Raw genomic sequence first — 18801 nt, 5'->3', positions numbered from 1 at the left:
AAATGGCGCTATTACTTATATTCACAAGTAATGAAAGTAATGGAAAAAAAAGTCAGTAAATGAAAAAAAAATTACTGAAAGTAGCTGTTTTTAGTACTTTTGGTTGAGTGTTCCTTTAATTAAAAGGGTGTGGTCTGCTTTGCCAGTACTGTTTTTCCCCCTTTAGCAAAATCAATAATTTCTTTCACAACAAAACATTTACAACTGTGAAACTAAAATGTAATTCATAAAGAAAACAATGATTGGGTAAAAAATTATACTCGCTGTGGAATTAATGTTTGTACATTTTAATATTTTACTTGTTTTGAATTTTCAAGAATTAGCCTAGTATCATTGCATTTCGTATGGTCTTTCGTGTTTATTTTTTTATGAAAAAAATGGCTTTTATAATTTGACTATAACAAAAAAGTTTAGATTATTTCAATAAAATTACTTTACACAAATATAAGAATTCATGAAGTAGTTTTATTACTTTTTAAATATTTTTAATATTTATAAAAATACACAATATATTTAATGTAAAAATTCATTAGAATTCACTCTTCTCAATGCTGATGCAAAAAAAAAAACTTATATAATTTTGAAATCACAAAAGAAATGCATTAAAACTCAATTTCCCAATCGATGGTACTTGAAAAGCTCACAGCTGGCAAGCTAAAATAAAAATAAAAAATTTCGATTTAATTTTTTTTTCTCGTTATGAAGAACTTCAACTTGAGATTTAACTGTTTCAAGTAGAAATAATAATAATTTTTTTTTTCAAAAAAGAAGGAAAGAAACTATCTAGTGGTTTTTAGGATAGAACAGAACTTCAGAATGAAAAGGATTCCAGCTAGAAAAAAATCGTAAAAACGTTTTGGTCTTTTTAATTTGTAATCGAATAAAACTACACACTTGTAATTCTAAAAATTATTTTGCTTTCAAAATGAAATGCTTGAAAGCAGGTCGTTAATCGTTGAAATGCTTGAGGCAGAAGCTTTCAAATAAGATAGCAGAAATATCTGGCATTTAAAAATAATTAAAAACATATTCAGTTAAATCCTTAAATTTCTAAGATTTATGCCTGAGCAGTTTAGAATACATTTTTTTAAATTTTGTCCCAATTAGTCAAACGTTGAATTTTGGACGCATTTGCCTTCAATTTTCAAACATATAGGCTGATATATCACATTTTTTAATTGAACAAGTAACCTTCTCAAAATAAGAGTTCCAGGAGTAGTTATACAATATTTGCGTAAAACTATAGCCGTGCATATTGGGCTATTGGCGACGGTCTGAGAAACATTCCAAAGGATTATTCGAAGACATGTCACATCAATTTTAATTGTCTACAGAGGGGATGGCTTCTCCGGTTTGGCAGTTCGACGGCCTGAGCGCACAATCGAACATTTTAATGAGAACCGATGCCGCACATCCTCGATCCCTTCGCAAGTGGTCACTCACTAGCTGAAACCAGTGATGCTTGACTTCGGGGATCTACTACCCAGCCTACATCAACCAGGGCTTTCCCTGGAGTTGATTTTACCTCTCTTGCCCATTATTCCGACGTGTTGCCATGGATCGTCACCAAGCCTACCTTTGTGAATAATCTTTTTTCTTGCTGAGTATTCACGTGCGCACACTTTGAGTCTACAGTATTCCCGGGATACCCCCTAACGGGGGAGGGACGAGGTTAAGCTTTGATTTCGGAGATCTACTAAGAACAGTGTCCTACTATTAGTCCACCGTAGGACTGAAGCATGAAGCATACGTGCAAAAATAAAAAATTGCGTCAAAATCCCAAGTTTTTAAAAAAATTTACTTCGTCAAATTACAATTAATTTAGCCTACTAATATTTGTTAGTACTTTAATACAAACTTAAATCCATTGGTCATTTTCTATTTGATTTTTTTTTAAAGTAGAGGGGGGAAAAACCTGAGAATTTGTGATTGAATTTTTATGTCTAACACAACGCTGCCGTCTGTTAAATTTGGCAAACTTCCATACACTAATGTCCTTAGAATAGCCAATTCAAGTAGGACAGTCGTTCGCATAACAACCAATGACCTATCTTGGAAATATTCCACGTAGTTCTTGGCTTCTGACCAATTATAAAAACTAGATATTATTTTAGAAAATGCTGATTAAATTAAATTAATTTCTCCCTGAGACTAATTTATCTGGCGTCGCTTTTTATTAAATTTCTGCACTATTTTACAACTAGATGTTAGCGTAGGAAAAATGTAAACATTTTAAATAACTCTTTAAAATGAAAAGCGTGTTTTAGTACTAGCACTAGTTTTTGCTATTTCTATTCAAAAAAAATTTTTATTTGTGTCATTTTTCTCCAATTGTAATCGAATATACAGAGTGATGTGTACTGATCACCCCAAATATGTATTTTTAGAATGCTTGCCAAAATTGAAGTACAAAAAATATTCACATTAGTGGGTGTTAAGTAATATTGCAGACGTAAAAATCACTAAAACGCGATTGCAATCAGTTTTGAATAAAACGGATAAAAAACACTTCAAAACCAGCTTGTTTGACTGACGAAACAGGGGGCAATTTGAAGCCAATTAGTGAAAATTGCCTGGAAGCTTCATCCAGCAATTAAACTGGTTTCGATGTATTAAGCTGATCTTTTCAATAATAATTTGTCAGAATGATTAACATTCTTTTTTTCAAGTTTAAACCTCATTTTGCGATACCATATGTGTGTGTCTACTTTTTGGCTTTATTTTCGACAAAGATTCTAAAGTTATAAATTAAGGGTTATTCTAATGAATAACTATTTTAATTTTTAGTTCCATTATGTTTTTTAATTTAGTTCTAAGAAATGTTTATGTGTCAATTCTTTAAAGCCGACATTCCTGTGTTCTTTAAAGCCGACATTCCATTCATTCCTGTGTTTAAGCAGACCAAAATACATTATGAGAAATAAATTGCCATACGATGTTTGGGAACGACATTTACTTAAATTGTCATGACGCACGATTTATTTTAAGTATTTTAATTTCACAATTCTTCATTCAAATATAATCGTACTGAAGAAAATAAAAATATGACAGAAACACTACATAATATATCTTTAAGTGCTAATTATTCAAATTTACTGTATCAACGAAAAGTTTCTTTTTATTGTTGTTAGAGGGCGCAGGGGACCCGTCAGGTGAAACTAGAGCCGCTGAATTCGAAAGGAATCACAGTACAGGAGCCTTTTTGCTTTTAGGTGAAATTAGAGGGTGAAATGAAACTTCAAGAAAAGCATCGTGATGACGTCAGAGTGGATCATCGTCCTGAAGTATTTTCGAGCATATTTATGACAAAAGACTTTATTTCAGCTTCTAATTTTATTAGACTTTTTTTCATTTACATTTATTGAATTAAAGATACATTCAGGAAAGTGAAATCTCAAAAAAGATAAGCATTTTATTTGTCGGCTTTTAAGAAAACTGAAGCTAGAAACTTAGGCATATGTTTAAAATGTTTCATACTTCATTTATTTCTATTTTGTGTTTAAAATATGGTAGGACATAAAAAAATAATATGCAATTCAATAAATTTTAGCCTCAGTTACATGCCGAAATTTCTAACAAGTCGTGCCATAAAATTATAAGTCATTTACAAGCAGGTTCAACAAAGTTAGTGAGCTATGATGATGATACATTGAAACATATTTACATATTTTGAAATGTGAATTTAACTGAAAAATATCACGCCAGGGACTTTTTTTTATAAAGATATTAAAACTAGAGGATAAATATCTGCTTATTTTATATCTATTTGTGTGACAATATTTTATATCTGATTGTATGACAACAACTTTTTATGCTTCACAAATTTTAAAAAATGAGTGATTTGAATTGGTCTGTTGTTTTTGTACTAAAATAACATCTTGCCTGATATATTTCCTCTCAATATCATCTAATATAAATATTATTAACGTGTATATGTTAATAATTTAAATACGTCTATGTGACTGTAGAGTTTTGATTAAATTATTAGCTCAAAAAATAAAGTTGGTTACTGAATACTGATAGAATAGTTGTACATGAAAGAGTTTGTTTAAATAATCTGAAAACGTTTTTCTACCAATATGAATATACCTGAAAAGAAATCTAAAGAAAATTTTAAGATTTGGCGCACAAGCACTCCTAATTCAAAAACTTCAATTACCCAGACTTTCCCAGTATTGGAACGTATTAGCTCTCTCAGGCAACCGACCAGTGACTTCGCTTCAAAAAATTCTTTGAATCATTTGAAACGAATTAAAAAGAAAAATAAACGAATGGAAAAGAAATCAACCACTATTGTCAAAGATAAATTTTGTGAGGATATTGAAATCTCTTTTTCAAGTCTTAGTATTGATGCGAATCCTAAAGTTACGTACTCAACTCCTGTGAGGCCACGTCTGTTTAAGCCAAAGAAGGTATATGAGCGCCAAAAGATATTCAACAGATGCAACTTTGATTCTAAGTATGATTCAAGCTTTTTGCAAAAGAATTGCATAAGTTTTTTGAATCCTGAACAAGATTCTCGAGTGAAAAGTGCATATTTTAAGGATTTGAATGAAGTTAAAGTAATTTCTAAATTGAATTCGTTCGGAAATGAAGAATTAACAAGTAGCGTGGAGCATGGTATGGTAAAAGAGTTGCATAGTAAAAGAGTTTCACTGCTTGGGAAAAGGAACAAAAAACTACCATATAACAAAATAGCTTTAGAACAATCAAAGGGAGGCCGAATAATCAGTGCAGGTGTATCGTGTGGTACTTCTGAGATTAAAAAAAGTAGCACAGGAAATTGTTTCAGAAAAGTATCTAAAACAGGAAAAAAATTGAATGAATTGAAAATTGATGATACAGAATCAAGAGTATCAGCGGAAGATGGAAAAAATAGTGATCGTACATCGTATGGTACCTTTGGGAGGAAAAAGAATATCAAAGAAAATGATTTTGAATTAAACAGAGAAAGCTGCAAGAACACATTTGAAAAAGAAACTGAAAATGAATTTGAAATCGATGATTCAATATCAGAAATGTCAAGGGAAGATGGTATAATTTGTGCTGGGACATCATTTGCTACCTCTGAAATAGGAAAGAGTTGCACAGAAAACGGTTCAAAAAAACTAACTAATAAAAGTGGAAAAAAATTGAATGAATTAAAAATTGATGATACAGAGTCAAGAGTATCAACAGAAGATGAAAAAAATGGTTCTGGTACATCGTATGATACCGTTGAGATGGGAAAGAGAAATAAACAAAATGATTTTAAATTAAACAGCAAAAGAGAGAGTGGCAGGAAGGCTTTTGCAGAAGAAACTGAAAATAAATGGAATGAATTTGAAATTGATGATCCAATATTAGAACCATCAAATAAAGATGAAGCAGTTAGTCCCGGGGCATCTGAGATCAGGAAGAGTTCCACAGAAAATGGTTTTGAATCAAATGTTGGAAGACAAAGCTGCAAAAAAGCCTTTCAAGAAGAAATTATTAAAATAGGAAACAAATTGAATGAGTGTGAAATTGACGATATATCATCGGGAATGTATGGAGGTAATTTGAATTTAGATAGTTCTTCAAAATATAAAAGTTTGGAACGGAACCGATCGCATGTCTCTCAAGCTTTTCCAGTGTGCATTTCGATTCCAAAAAGCCATTCTTGCAGTGAAGCAATGCAGTCTCTTAAAATTGCCTTGGACGACTTATGCATCAAATACATTGACGGCAGACAAAGCTTACAAAGACTAGAAACGAAAAAAGTAAAGACCAATACAAAAGTTGCTGATCATAAAATAGCCAAAAATTTCAATGTCACTGTTGATGATAAAGAAAAGAGAAACAGGAACAATGGAAATAAAGCAGTGAAAAATAAAGCATTCGACAAGGTAAAAAAAAGTGATCGGTTTTCCAAAAACAGCTATTCGAAAAATGCATCTGCTTCAATAAGTAAAGAAGAAAAGTTGGATATAATTAATGATTTTAGAAATGCATGGGAAAGCTCAGATATCATTACAGATTTCGCCTCTAAGGAATTACCTAAAGAACATGAAAGTACTGAAAATGTCAAAAAGTCAAAAAATGGTTCCTACTTAATTGATTCACTGGGTGCCATATCCGAAAACTTTTCAAAAACTGGAGAAACAAATGACACGACACGCATCAATAAATCAAAAGAGGATAGTTTCAAAATACCTAGAGTGGGGAAAAAACGAAAAACAGTTGCCAAAGGTAAAGAAAATAAAGGGAATAAAACACAAGACAAATGTTTACAAAAGATTAGTAAGGCTAATGATTCAAATAGACGTGAAGACTCTTTTACATATCCTTATTCTTCAACGCCATTTGCTAGTCCTGAAATTGAAAGCAGAACCATGCCATCTATTTTCCGTGGATTGTCTCCAGTAATTGAAGAAAATACTGCCAAAAGAGAAAGTGAGAAATTTTCTGAGCCGTCCGTTCTCTATAATAGCCATACTTTCAGCAAGAAAGAAATGGCTCTCAGAAGTTCTAAGGAAGATCGACTTTGGTCATCAGCGTTTGGCCACCAACTCACAGCCTCTGATTATACTTGTTTCTCCCAATTCAATTCATGTTCCTCAGACTCTGAGCAGACAAGTAAAGAGTCTAATAAAAGCATCTTCCAGTCTCCAATGTATCGATCGCCTGTCATCAGTACTAGAGGGTGCCAAAGACGTGCTTGCAAGGACATAAACTCAATGGAAGAGAATTCTGTGAAAAGTTTAAATGGCATATATGGCAAGGAGATAGAGAATAAGAAAAATGAATTTGAGTCTGATGCAGTAAGACAGGGAATAAGTATCCAGAGTCTGAAAAGCGAGATTCAGATTTTAACAGATTTAAGTGATCCTTTTGAGGAAGTGTCAAACTGGGAACTGTGCATTGAAAAAGTTAGAAAGCAATAGATTTAGAAGAAGTTATTGAACACACATTTTAGTTTTTTGGTGCTTAGATTAAATTACGCTCAAGAAACGCTTATTTAATTAAAATTTATAAAGGAAAAAATTAAAAACCTCAAAACTTTTCTCAACTTGATGAAGATAATATCTTTGATGTACTGATTTCAAAATTTTATTATGATATTTTTCATTGTAAACTTGAAAACATTAATATGTAAGTTGGAAGGAAAAAAAAAGTAAACCCTATATACAAGTGTTCATTCAAATCAATTTTGCAAAATTTTCACCTGAATTACAAGTAAATATTCTTATTTACTTGCCATTTAAGGCTGTAATATAACTTAAGAACTAATAAATAATTAATATAACTGCTTCACGCGAAAAAAAGGCATCGTAATATGATATATAGTAAGGTTATTGCACTTTAAATTAGTTGATTTTTCTATGATAATCATAATACTACCTCCCAGAAAAAATGTGTATTAATCTCAAATCAATCAAATGAATTAAATATCATAGAAAGTTGCAAACCAACTTCGTTCAGAATTTTTTATTAGATAAAATTAAATAAAACCTCGTGATATTCTGCTTAATTATTTTAAATTGATTATAATCTGAAATGACTGATTTCGTTAAAAAATTTGATTTTGTGTTAAAGGATTTTTTAAACAGTTTTATTTTTTTGTTACCTAAATGAAAGAAAATATATTTTAATTGAACAAAACCAAACAGTACATGGTTTTAGCTAGAGTATAGTATAGGATATAGATAGTATAGGAGTCTTAGTTTCAGCCATCAATATTAAACGATGAAGTCATAATAAAATCAATTACCAATTTTCTTAGATAAAGTATCACAAATTTAACTTGGTTTCTAGGATTCTATTTTTTCTCTCGCTGTAACTGTTTTGGCTGCATAACTTAACATCTAGCTGCGTAAAAACAATAAGAGTTAGAAACTTAATATTATTATTTCAGAATTATTATTGCAGGCGTGTAGAAAAATGTACAAGGAGTACAATGGAATAAAAAAAACTAACATTCGACAATTAGTTCGAGGATTATTAGCTGTTAAACTTGACGTAAGAAATATCTTACATTCCGCACTACAGGCCGTTTGGTTAATCTGTAGCCCGCTGAAATGCAACTACCTAGTAAAAATTCAACGTTCTGAAAGATCAATTTTCATTTATGAACTTCTTAGCAAAACTTACTAATTTTTCTACATTTTATTTTTATTTATTTATTTTTGAGAAAAGATAAACTTTTGTTGTTTTATAAAATTAAATTTATAAATACACTTTAGGTCAAAAAAATTTATTTACATCAATGGATTGTAAGTTATGTAAAATTTCAATATTCAAAATATTCCTAACGAAAAATATTAATGCAAAAATCAGCATGGAAACTGTTGCTTTAAGAAGATTCAACTTCTTCAATCTGTTAATTCTTTCCTAAAACTATGGCTGGTACAATTATGGCAGAAATTAGCTACTAGATTTTAAAACGATTTCTTTCATTATTGAGTAAGAAAGATAAGATATCGCAATGTGTAGGTATGAGTTTTCTGAAATAAATAAATAAATAAGAATTTGAAAAGATTGTTTCAAAGCATATTTATTGTAATATTTTTATACATTTCTTTTTGGGGGTGGGGTTAATATAATCCGTGAATTGCTAAATTTCATTACTAGTGTTGAAGTATCAGCAGCCTACAACTCAACTCTACAATAGTTGTATATTTTGATTAGATATGTTGTAATTCGAATTTTCATTAGGCTTCCAAAATTGTTGTAAATATCGTAATTAAAGCGTTTTCCTTTTATAAAATTCCATAGTATTTATTTCGAGTCTTTTAACAAGTTTTCTGAAATAAATAAATAAAAAAAAAATTTAAAAAGATTGCCTCGAAACATATTTATTGTAAAAAATTTATACATTTCTTTTTGGGGGTGGGGTTAATATAATCCATGAATTGCTAAATTTCTTTACTAGAAACATTCATTGTAATGAATGTAAACGGAAAAAAAAAACATTTTATATCCTTAGTTTTGGCGCCACCAATTCAGTATTTTAGGGACCTTACGAACTCTGTTTAAAAGGAGCCTATTTCTTCAGCTATAAAAAAAAATATTGTAAATTATATAAAATTGTGAATGTGTATTAGAATTATCATACCCTTTACATTTTCAGACGCTTTTTTAAACAGAGTTTTCTTTGCCTAGAAGACTCGAACAAAGCTGTAAAAATGATTATTCTCAAAGTTTTGTATATAGTAGTTATAATAAGTTAAGTAAATTTGATTTTAATATGAAATCCACAGATAAATGAATTAAAAACAACGTAAAAAACACAAAATCAGATTATAAGTTCATGTGCTCAAATTCCAAAAGCTTGGAAAACTATAAATAATTTATAAATTGATACAATTTATTTTTTCAAAGAAAAAAGTATTTTTTAAAAAGAAAGTAATCTTTGCTTTTTGATCGGAAATCAGCTCTAAAAAGTCTATTACCTAGAAACTTCAAGATATTCTTCTATTAACTATTAATAACTAAACCTCTCCGTGCAATCACAATACGTTATTTCATTATTTTTTGTTGTTTGAACCTTGTTGCCTAGCAACGGAGTAAAATTATGTTTTGCTCTCGTGATTAAGTTTATTCTCTATGGATGTGTTAAATTACTCGTTTGTAGTGGCAACATTGCTTGGTTGTTTTGGGGACTATCACCAAATATATATCATTAGTTCAAAACTAAAACAACACTTCTGCACTCACTTCTCATTCAAATAACATGAGAAGTGAGTGCAGAAGTGTCGTTTTGGTTTTGAATCAGAGATATAGCTTCCTAGCCCCCCAATTTACGATCCAATCTTTTCGAACTTTTCCTACCTCTCTTAATTTGAGGGTCGAGAATCCAAATAAGCGGAAGAAATATATATGTTTATTCAGAGAAAGGGCGTTTTTGAGTCTGATTTTGTAATTTAGTTAATCAGTTATCTCTAATTAAATAGCATATTTGAATTTAACCCCAGGAATCATTAAGATTGACTCTTAATGCGCGAAAATTCGATCTATAGAACGAAAGTTATTCAGGATGATATCTTTTTCATTTTTCGCACTGTACAAGGCTCCCTAGAAGTTTATCAAAAGCATAGAGAATAATTTCGCCATGTCATAATCTTAAATAAAGGAAATGTGCATTTTAAACTTTATTTTTATTAATATCTCAAAATAGCTGCTTGTATCAAATCGATGGTGTATTACAACTTTGTAAATCTTTTTTTATCTTCTCCCATATTGTATAATTTTTAAAACAAAACCGGTAACTGTGCATTTTTTTTTCCAAGGCGTTGTAAGCAGTCTCATCTTGTAGCACATAGCCTCTTTGCTACACCTAGACACCCCTATCATACTTATAGTTTTGAAAGTTAAGAGCGCGTATATAGACATATTGGTAACCCGTACTTAATGTAATAATTATGAAATTTTTGTAAAATGTATTTTAACTGTAAATATACGAAAGCTTGTAAATTGTAAAAAGCTTTATTAAGCTGTCTGCTTGCAAGTTTAGCAAATATACGGAAAAGAGTTCAGTAAATATACAAATTAAAAACATACCAGTGACTGATGAAAAATGCTTTAATTTAAAAGACATATACCAAACACACTTCTTTAAAAAACTACAACAAAAATACAATATTTTTATTATCCTCGCATGCTTTAAAATATGTCAATTCAGGATTTAAATTATTGATTAATAAAGACAGAAGAAGCGAAAATTGTTCATTTATAATGTAATTAATTACATTGGAAAACAATTTATTTTATTTTATTTTATTTTTTATTATATTTTACTTTTTGCTTAATGATTTTGTTGCATGAGATTTTTTTTAACGAATCTTAGATACTTTCGAAACACTAATTTCAAATCTGCAATCAGTTTCTCTTTTCGAGCTTCTGTTTTCTTTTTCGTTTTAAATGACATTTTAGTCTTTTTTTTGCCGAAATGTGCAAGTTTACAAACGTTATATATGACAGGGGGTGACATAAATATTGCAAAAAATTTCAAGGGGAGTTAGGGCACATCATTATAATAAAAATTGCAAAAAAACCTATACCCGGAAATGTCGTTATAAACTAGGTCCGCTTCTCTATTATGAGCTGTTTCTTCGTGCGCTTCTGAACAGGTCATAATAGAGAAGCACCTCTAGACGCCTAACTTCCCTCAATGTTTGTTGCAACATTTACACGACATTATTGCTAAATATAACATTTTTAAACTTGTATAGTTCAACAAAAAATAGACTAAAACTTCCATTTTAAAAACAAGTCTGTAGCTTTAGGAGCAAAACCAATCTCAAATTTGAAATCTCTACTTAATCCGAATAAAGCAATATCAAGTATTTGTATAAATGCCACAAATAAATTATCGCCAAGCATAATTTCAGAACCTTATTTTCGGTAGAAGATAACAAACCGATTCAGAGGACCAACTGTTCAACTCCATATCTCACAAATATCACTTCTTATATCACAAAATGTTACCGGATCAATTTTAACAACCTGATTTTAATCTTGCAATGTGTTCTTTAATCACTAGTTCAAGCATAGTTTTTTTAAATTTTCCACAAAAAGGAAGATTTTTTTTTTTTTGGAATCCTTGACTTATCATTTTTTTTATTTCGTGAAAAACATTAACTCTTTTGTTTGCAAGAAAAACTAATTGAATTAATTAATTGAATTAACTAATTTAAAAGCATGCAAACAAATACAATAAAACATTCAGAATAACGATTGTGAAAGGAATTCATTCACAAACCGTATTACAGATTATAAATAAATAATAAATGCAACATTATTACAGAAATATGTACAAAATGATATCATAAATATCATGTTGTCTGCGTTATTTTTCAACATTTGATTCACTAAAAACAGCTACAACTACAGAGTGAAAATAATTTTCTTACTAGCTTCGCAGTAAATATTAATAAGTTTAGGTATAGTATAGTTAACCCTAGATATTTAAATAGTCGATTAATACACTATCGATTATTGATAGTTTTAAACACTATATAAAAAAATCACAATTTCAAAAACGGCAATAATTTATTTTCCCCATTTCCCATATTTCAAAGAAAAAATATAATAAAATGTCTCTTAATTAATTTTAATTAATTAATATTGAATAAAGACATTATCAAAATATGTATGTTTTTATTTATAAATTAAGAGCTAATAGTGGGAGGATGAGTTTTAAAATCGTTGCACTTTTTATCTAACTTACCTAGGGTTAACTTGATATGGAAAGTCCAATAGCCCCATAAAAAATATATTTTATCTCGATATGAGATTTGCCAAAACCAAAAGAAAAAAAACTTGCAAGCAAACATTTAATTTCCCAATTGTACATGTTTTACAGTAATCTAAAAATAGCGAATTGTAAAGTTAAAAATAGCTATGGACTTAATATCAACCCATGAAGAGTAATGGAAAAAATTGCAAAATTTAGAACAAGTGATTTGCAGTTAAAAACGACAAAAAGAAAATAATAAATGCAGTTAAAATTTCGTGTTAGGTTTAAAAATTCTAACACAATTAATTAAAATATAAATAAATGTCATTTGCGACAGTGAAATACTTAACAAGAATGAACGACGACAAACAAAATCTGGTGCAAAAGAAAACATCAACATAATTCGAAGGTTTCAGACGTAAACAAAAACATGAACAGCCATTTTTTTAAACATATTGCGCACAAATCCTGTTTCATATAATGCACTTCAAATTTTTAAAAAAGAAAAAAAGACAATGTAGTCTTAAAGGCAGGCCACACACTGAGGAGGTCATGTGTAAGATAGCATACAGGTTGCGAATTCCAATAATTTTGCGTTAGAATGCGCAGAGGTAATGTACACATGCTTATGCAAAAGCATGGGAATCTGCCTCTTGTATGTCTCTTAGTTAATGCTTGCCTCCCCCGTGTGTAGCTTGCCTGAGTGTAAATCATTAACGATATAAAATAAGGCACAAATTAGTAACCATTACGATCTGAAGTTTTGAGCAAGTGGATGAAGGCCATCAATTCAGGGTTTATTTATCACTACACAATAACCTTGATTTCACAGTCCTAGTTACCTCAGAGTTGTTTTGAGATGAAGAGTTTGCTGAGACACACGATATCAGGTTAACACACCTGATGCTAATAGTTTTCAATATACTATGTATTGAACTTAAGTCTTAGCAGCCATTTGAAATATTGAAAGACTTATAATACTAAACAGTTTTTCTCATAAAAAGTAGCATTTTTATCATAAATAGTTAGCACTTTAACATAAACTTCGATCATTTTCTTTCCCAAAACAAAAGATAGAAGAGTTATTCCCCAAAAGAGAACGCACAACAATAAGATCACGTGATTTTTTTTTTAGATAATTATTCGATATCCCAGTATCAACTTCTTTTCGCCTCAGAGAAATATATGAGAACTAATAATATCTTAAACTTTATGAATTATTTGTTTTCATGAAAAGCACTTTGCATAAGAAGGAGATAATTGATACTGCATGAATATTTGCTTTCATAAAAAGCACTTTGCATAGGATTAAGATAACTAAGCAATTTCCAAATCATACAAAAATAACAATAAATTTTCGGGATATGCCATTTGCATACATTTCTTTAGATATATTTCTTTTGTTAATGTCTATAACAACCTCTATTTATAGGTCAAAATCACGTACGTGCGAAAATATTTTCGAAAATTTATGATTTTATTACTTTTTTATAAAATTGCATGATATTCTCTTGAAGTGGAAGATCAAATAATAAGTTCTTATACACCTAACCTAAAACGATAATATTAGGTATGAATTCAAATTTATTTTACTTCTAGAAACATAATTAATGCACCTATGCTTTTCTATTCATGTATCTGAGTAAAATAAGTTTTTGTTTTCTCAGAATGTATTTTCCTTAAATAGATCCTTTAGAAGACGAAATAAAGGTAAAGGATTTTTTTGCAAGTTCCATTAAATGTGTAATTTGTTCCTTCTGATGAGTTTTTACGAGAGTTAGTAATTTTTTGATTTACATTTTTTCATTTAATTGTTTACCTCTATTAAACAAAACATCATAAAGTAATTTTCGCAAAAAAAACGTTTAAAGAAAATAAATAATAATAATCATTTGAATTTTTAGTATTCTGTCTAAGCATTAAATCCATGTCACTTCATGCAATGATAAATAATTTCGTACCGACGCATTTTTACTCCCTTTTCATGAACTTCTCAGATTCAAAAAGGCAATATTAATTATTTCAGTTCATTTTAAGTCAAATAATGATAGGCCAACATTCCTCAGTTACAAATAAACGTTTTCTTGGAGATTTCTTGACGATAATGCAGGAGTTGAAGTTGATACGAAGAAAATATTTTATTATTAACATCCCCAAGAAATGTATACCCTATTCTTTTACGAATTCGGAGAAACAACACCACGATTCAGCAGCATTTTGGAATAAATATATAGCAGAGGGCACTGAATTTTAGTCATTATCAGTAATGGCTGGAATAAAACATCACATTCTTCCATTGTAAATCTATTATCGCCAAGGCGTCTTCAATTGAAATTTAAGGATAAGCCGATTGGTAATCGTTGTAAAGAGGGTTCCGGGTACCTTCACTCATTTCGCCAGCAAATGGGGTTTCTAATGTCTTAGCATTTTTCCTACCTCTCGCAGTCGTACCTCCACTCGAAGCATTATCAAGGTCTTTGAACATGGTGAAAACTGTTGACAATGAATCTGCATAGGAAAGGGGTTTATGAGGGAAACCTCCGTACTTATGGATAGCAAAGAGTTGTGGACCGAAAATTCCCAGGAGAACTGTTAAAGCTGTTGCCATCAGTGTAGAGGGCGCAGCAATATTTCGGCTTCCTGAATCTGGTAAAAGCCAGCAAGCAATGGCCCAAGACAGGAATATCACCAAACAGGATAAAGAAGTAGCTATAAGACTCCTACTTTCTTGTTGGTTGTAAGGAATTCTGTAAAAATAATATTTTTGTTAATGAAAAATATTAGTGTAATAAAGTATCAGTATAGAGAAAATCATCTCATAAAATTTTTCAATTTGATATAACATAAGCATTTTAAAGTTTCTGTAGTACTTAGTATTCATATAACAATTTTCAAAATCGTCAATATTGTTTAAAAATCATCATCAGCTCCATTAGGTTGAAACAATATGGGGAAGGTAAAGAAAATGTGGTAAAATTTTACCAAACATGTGTGTTGTCCAGGTGCTTTGAATGCAGTGAGTTTCAACTACTTGCAAATAAAATGGATAGAAGTTCGTTCACCAGGAGTTGGCACTTGGCTCCGTCTTCATCACATGGTATCAGATGATACTATTTCGCTCTTTTTGGGAGAAGGATGTGAACAATCCTGAACAAGGTTGCTATTTGGTGATCGTTTGAGAGAAATATTTATTTCGCTATCTTTATGTGCATTTTTTTAACATTAAATATTTCATAAATTAGATGATGTTTCTCTCTTTTGAGTGAATAGTTTGTTCTTTCTGAGGCATTTTGCTGCAATATATTTAATTAGCTAGAGTAACGAAAGCTATTATAGCAGATGATAAAGCGAAGTAAGCGACTGAAAAAGATTTCACTGTTTGCGTTTGACGTGCATTAAGGGTTATCTCAATTTCAGGAGAAGAGACATTTATCCTCTTACTCCCCGGCGTTCAAATGAACTCTTCGTCCGAGGAGGTGGAGTCAAGTGCCAACTCCTGGTGAACGAACTATACACATTGGTTCAGATGAATTTGTTATTACCAAGCAAGAAAAATATAAGATTGATCCTTCAAACACTCATAGACATAAGGTTTTTTGGATACCTGATTTACACAAAAGGCTTCTTAAAAAACTCGACAAGCCAGAATGCTTCCAAGTTGCAATGAAGCCAATCACAATTTCAAATCGGATCAAAATTCGATTATTCTATAGTTTCATACTTCTTGAAAAATCCTATTTAAAACATTGGATTTCAAGAAATGAATATCTCTGATATTAAAATAACGTAACGGCCGGTGACGCCGTTTTGGGTGTTTAATTGTCTTATAGTATCCAAAAACTATAAAACTTAAGAACTGGAAATTGCCAAAGTGTATAGAAAATATACATGGAGTATAATGAAATAAAAAATACTAGGAGGATCCGCCCCCTGCTCGCTAACGCTCGCCAACCCCCAAGAATTGCTACGCAATCCTATGTGGTTCACGCCGTGAACCATGGCTCGCTAATGAGCACAATGTTCTAGCACAAAGACATAATATATTATCATCAGAGACATAGTATTTTATCATCAAAGACATAGTATTGTACTTATGTAGATGAATTCTATCAATGTTCTTATTGGCTTTTAAAAAAAGTATATTAGCTATTTAGATTGTACATGGTGAAAAAATCAAAACATTTGCTAAATAAGAAACATATTAGCAAAATAAATTATCAAATATTGCTTCACTAATATTCTGCATTTTAAAGCGTGAAAATTCAATGCATAAATAAACGCGAAATATAAAAAAAATTCAATGCATTCAATACAAACACTTAAACGTTTTTTAGACGTTTAGGTAGCTCCCAGTAAAAAAATATCAATTCAACAGCGGCCTTTTAAAGCATTCTCACTTCAATTAATTAATTAATTCCTAATTGAGTTTAAATTAAATATTGTCATGTTTTTAGTGCATGAATCTGAATTGAACAACCTGATAATGCTCACTCTGGTTATTGTTATCTGGTTGCTCACTACGTGCTCTTGAGCGCCGAATCTAATCAATTAAAAATGAAAACTGTTGCCAGCGCGAGAAAAGAGATATCATCGGTTTTATTGATACATACATACATACGTACGTATTAGCGTTTTATATAATAAGATAGATTAACATTCAATTATTAGTTTGAGAGTTCTAAACTGTTAAACAAGTAGAAAAAACACCATGTCATTTGCCAAAGGAATGCAGCTTTAGAGCTGAAATTTGACACTCTGAAAGAACCATGTTGGTTTTTAAACTTAACACGAACTCTTTTCTTTTTCATGTGGAAATTTAATGTGTTTGAAAGTTACAGTTCTAAAAGCTTTTTCGTGGTTTTTTCACCTTTTTTTGCGTAACGTAACATTTCGTTTTTATTTGCACAACTCTATCAGATTTATAAATTTGAAATTACGAAAATACGAAGAAAAAAACACATTGAATTTGATGGAATAAAAAAATATATAAGATTCAATTATTAGTTAGAGAAATATCAACTGTTATACTTGGAATATGAGAAAAAAAACTAGGTTGAAGCATCGATTGTCTGCTTAAATACAACTATGGAATTGAAATTAGACATGCTGAAAGAGCTATTTTAAAATATAAACTTATCGCGAATTTTCTTTTTCATAATTGTAATCTGTTTGAACGTTTTTGCAAATTTAAATGCTTCTTTCATGAATTTTTTTCTCTCTCGTTTTGCTCGAAATAATGATTATTTATCCATTGTTGTCAATAAATTTATATCTCTCACGGGAATTTCCTCTTGCAAGATCGTGCTTGAATTGATGTCAAAAGTAACAAGAAATAAAATAAATAAAATAAAGTAAAAAATTTAAAAAACACAGATGTTGCCAGATTTTAATCAAAATATTATAAATTTTAAAAAAATATATAAGCCACACGAGAAAGATTAGAAACGTTTGCAATTTGAACTGTTCTACAATATAAGGTTGTTGATATACATAGTAAAAAAGAGGGCTTACACAAAAGGCTTAAAAAGAATTCAAATGTTTAAAACTGTTTCAAAATTTTTTTCTATAAAATGTGTCAAAAAGAAAATGAAAGATTAGGGAATGTACCTTCTGTTTGATATTGACATGGCTGTTGCAAGCAGAAGAAGGAACGCAATGTAAACTTGCGATTGCAAAATTTCGGTTTTTCCAATGAGGCACTCAAAGGCCTCCGTTGACAGAGCAGGAGGGTGGACCAGCCACCACTGAACTTCGAGTGCTATTTGCACACCAACGACGAAGATGAGAGTCAAGATTTGATTGCATCGATTAACGCTTCCTCCGAGTCCGAGGCTGTTCTGTGCCCTCAGATACATTCCTGAAAAAAAAATCACGTATGGAATATAAAATTAAAAAAAGACGTATTGACGAGCTAAAAAATGATAAATGGTATTTTAATAAACACTAGAAAATTCAGCATTATAATAGATGTAGATATACCAGGAAGCAGTTTACAAAATATTTAATCCCCTTAAAAATTGTCTTATTTAAAGAATCAGTGGCATTAAAAATTTGTTAGGTATATATTTTTTAATGGCTCTATCTTCTCTAAGGGATTGAAGTTTTTATTTCATTAAGAACTTCAATCCCCGAGAAAAATTAAGAGGTCTTAACTATCAATAAGTCTTAGTTTATAATTACACAATATTTACAGCCAGAACTAGCAGTTTTATTTTTAATAAATTTGGTTTAACTGGGGTATGTGAAATTAATGCTTGAATGCCTGTCCTGGAACTTAACCCATTAATGCTTGATCCCGGAAAGTGGCCTTCGCAAGCACCAAGACAAAAAAAGTGGTAATTCATGTTAGTTTATACCAAGTGGATGCTTCGTTTTGTTACTTAGGTACCATTTCAGTTTTTTAAAAGCACTACGATTTGAATTTTGATCTAAATATAAATATTTAGGTTATTGATATATAGCGATAGGCAGAACTACTTTGATTTTCCAGAATAAATACTAATAATGAAACATGTGGGGTACCATTTTTTGTTTTTTTTTTAGGGGTTCAGAAGGATATGTCTCAATAAAAGGACGCTATGCAGCAGCAACATTTTTGGTAT

The 18801-nt window shown here is 30.4% G+C and overlaps 1 protein-coding gene across 1 annotated transcript in view; it reads right to left on the bottom strand.

Annotated features, from left to right (window-relative positions):
- Positions 1–13593: 13593 nt before the first annotated feature.
- The window catches only part of LOC107452380 (uncharacterized), a 107517-nt gene continuing 102309 nt past the window's right edge, over positions 13594–18801 (bottom strand). Inside the window, exons 12-13 of the mRNA XM_071177668.2 lie at positions 17807–18056; positions 13594–14946 (exon numbers count right to left, since the gene is read on the bottom strand). Coding sequence (XP_071033769.2) covers positions 14535–14946; positions 17807–18056 — 662 coding nt within the window. The 3' untranslated portion in view covers positions 13594–14534. The remainder of the gene's footprint in view (positions 14947–17806; positions 18057–18801) is intronic.

Source organism: Parasteatoda tepidariorum, chromosome 2 (genome assembly GCF_982258835.1).
Source record: "Parasteatoda tepidariorum strain Cologne lab strain chromosome 2, Ptep-v5.0, whole genome shotgun sequence".
NCBI lineage: Eukaryota > Metazoa > Arthropoda > Arachnida > Araneae > Theridiidae > Parasteatoda > Parasteatoda tepidariorum.
The sequence above is the reverse complement of the archived record's forward strand: the minus strand, read 5'-3'. Positions and strand labels throughout refer to the sequence as shown.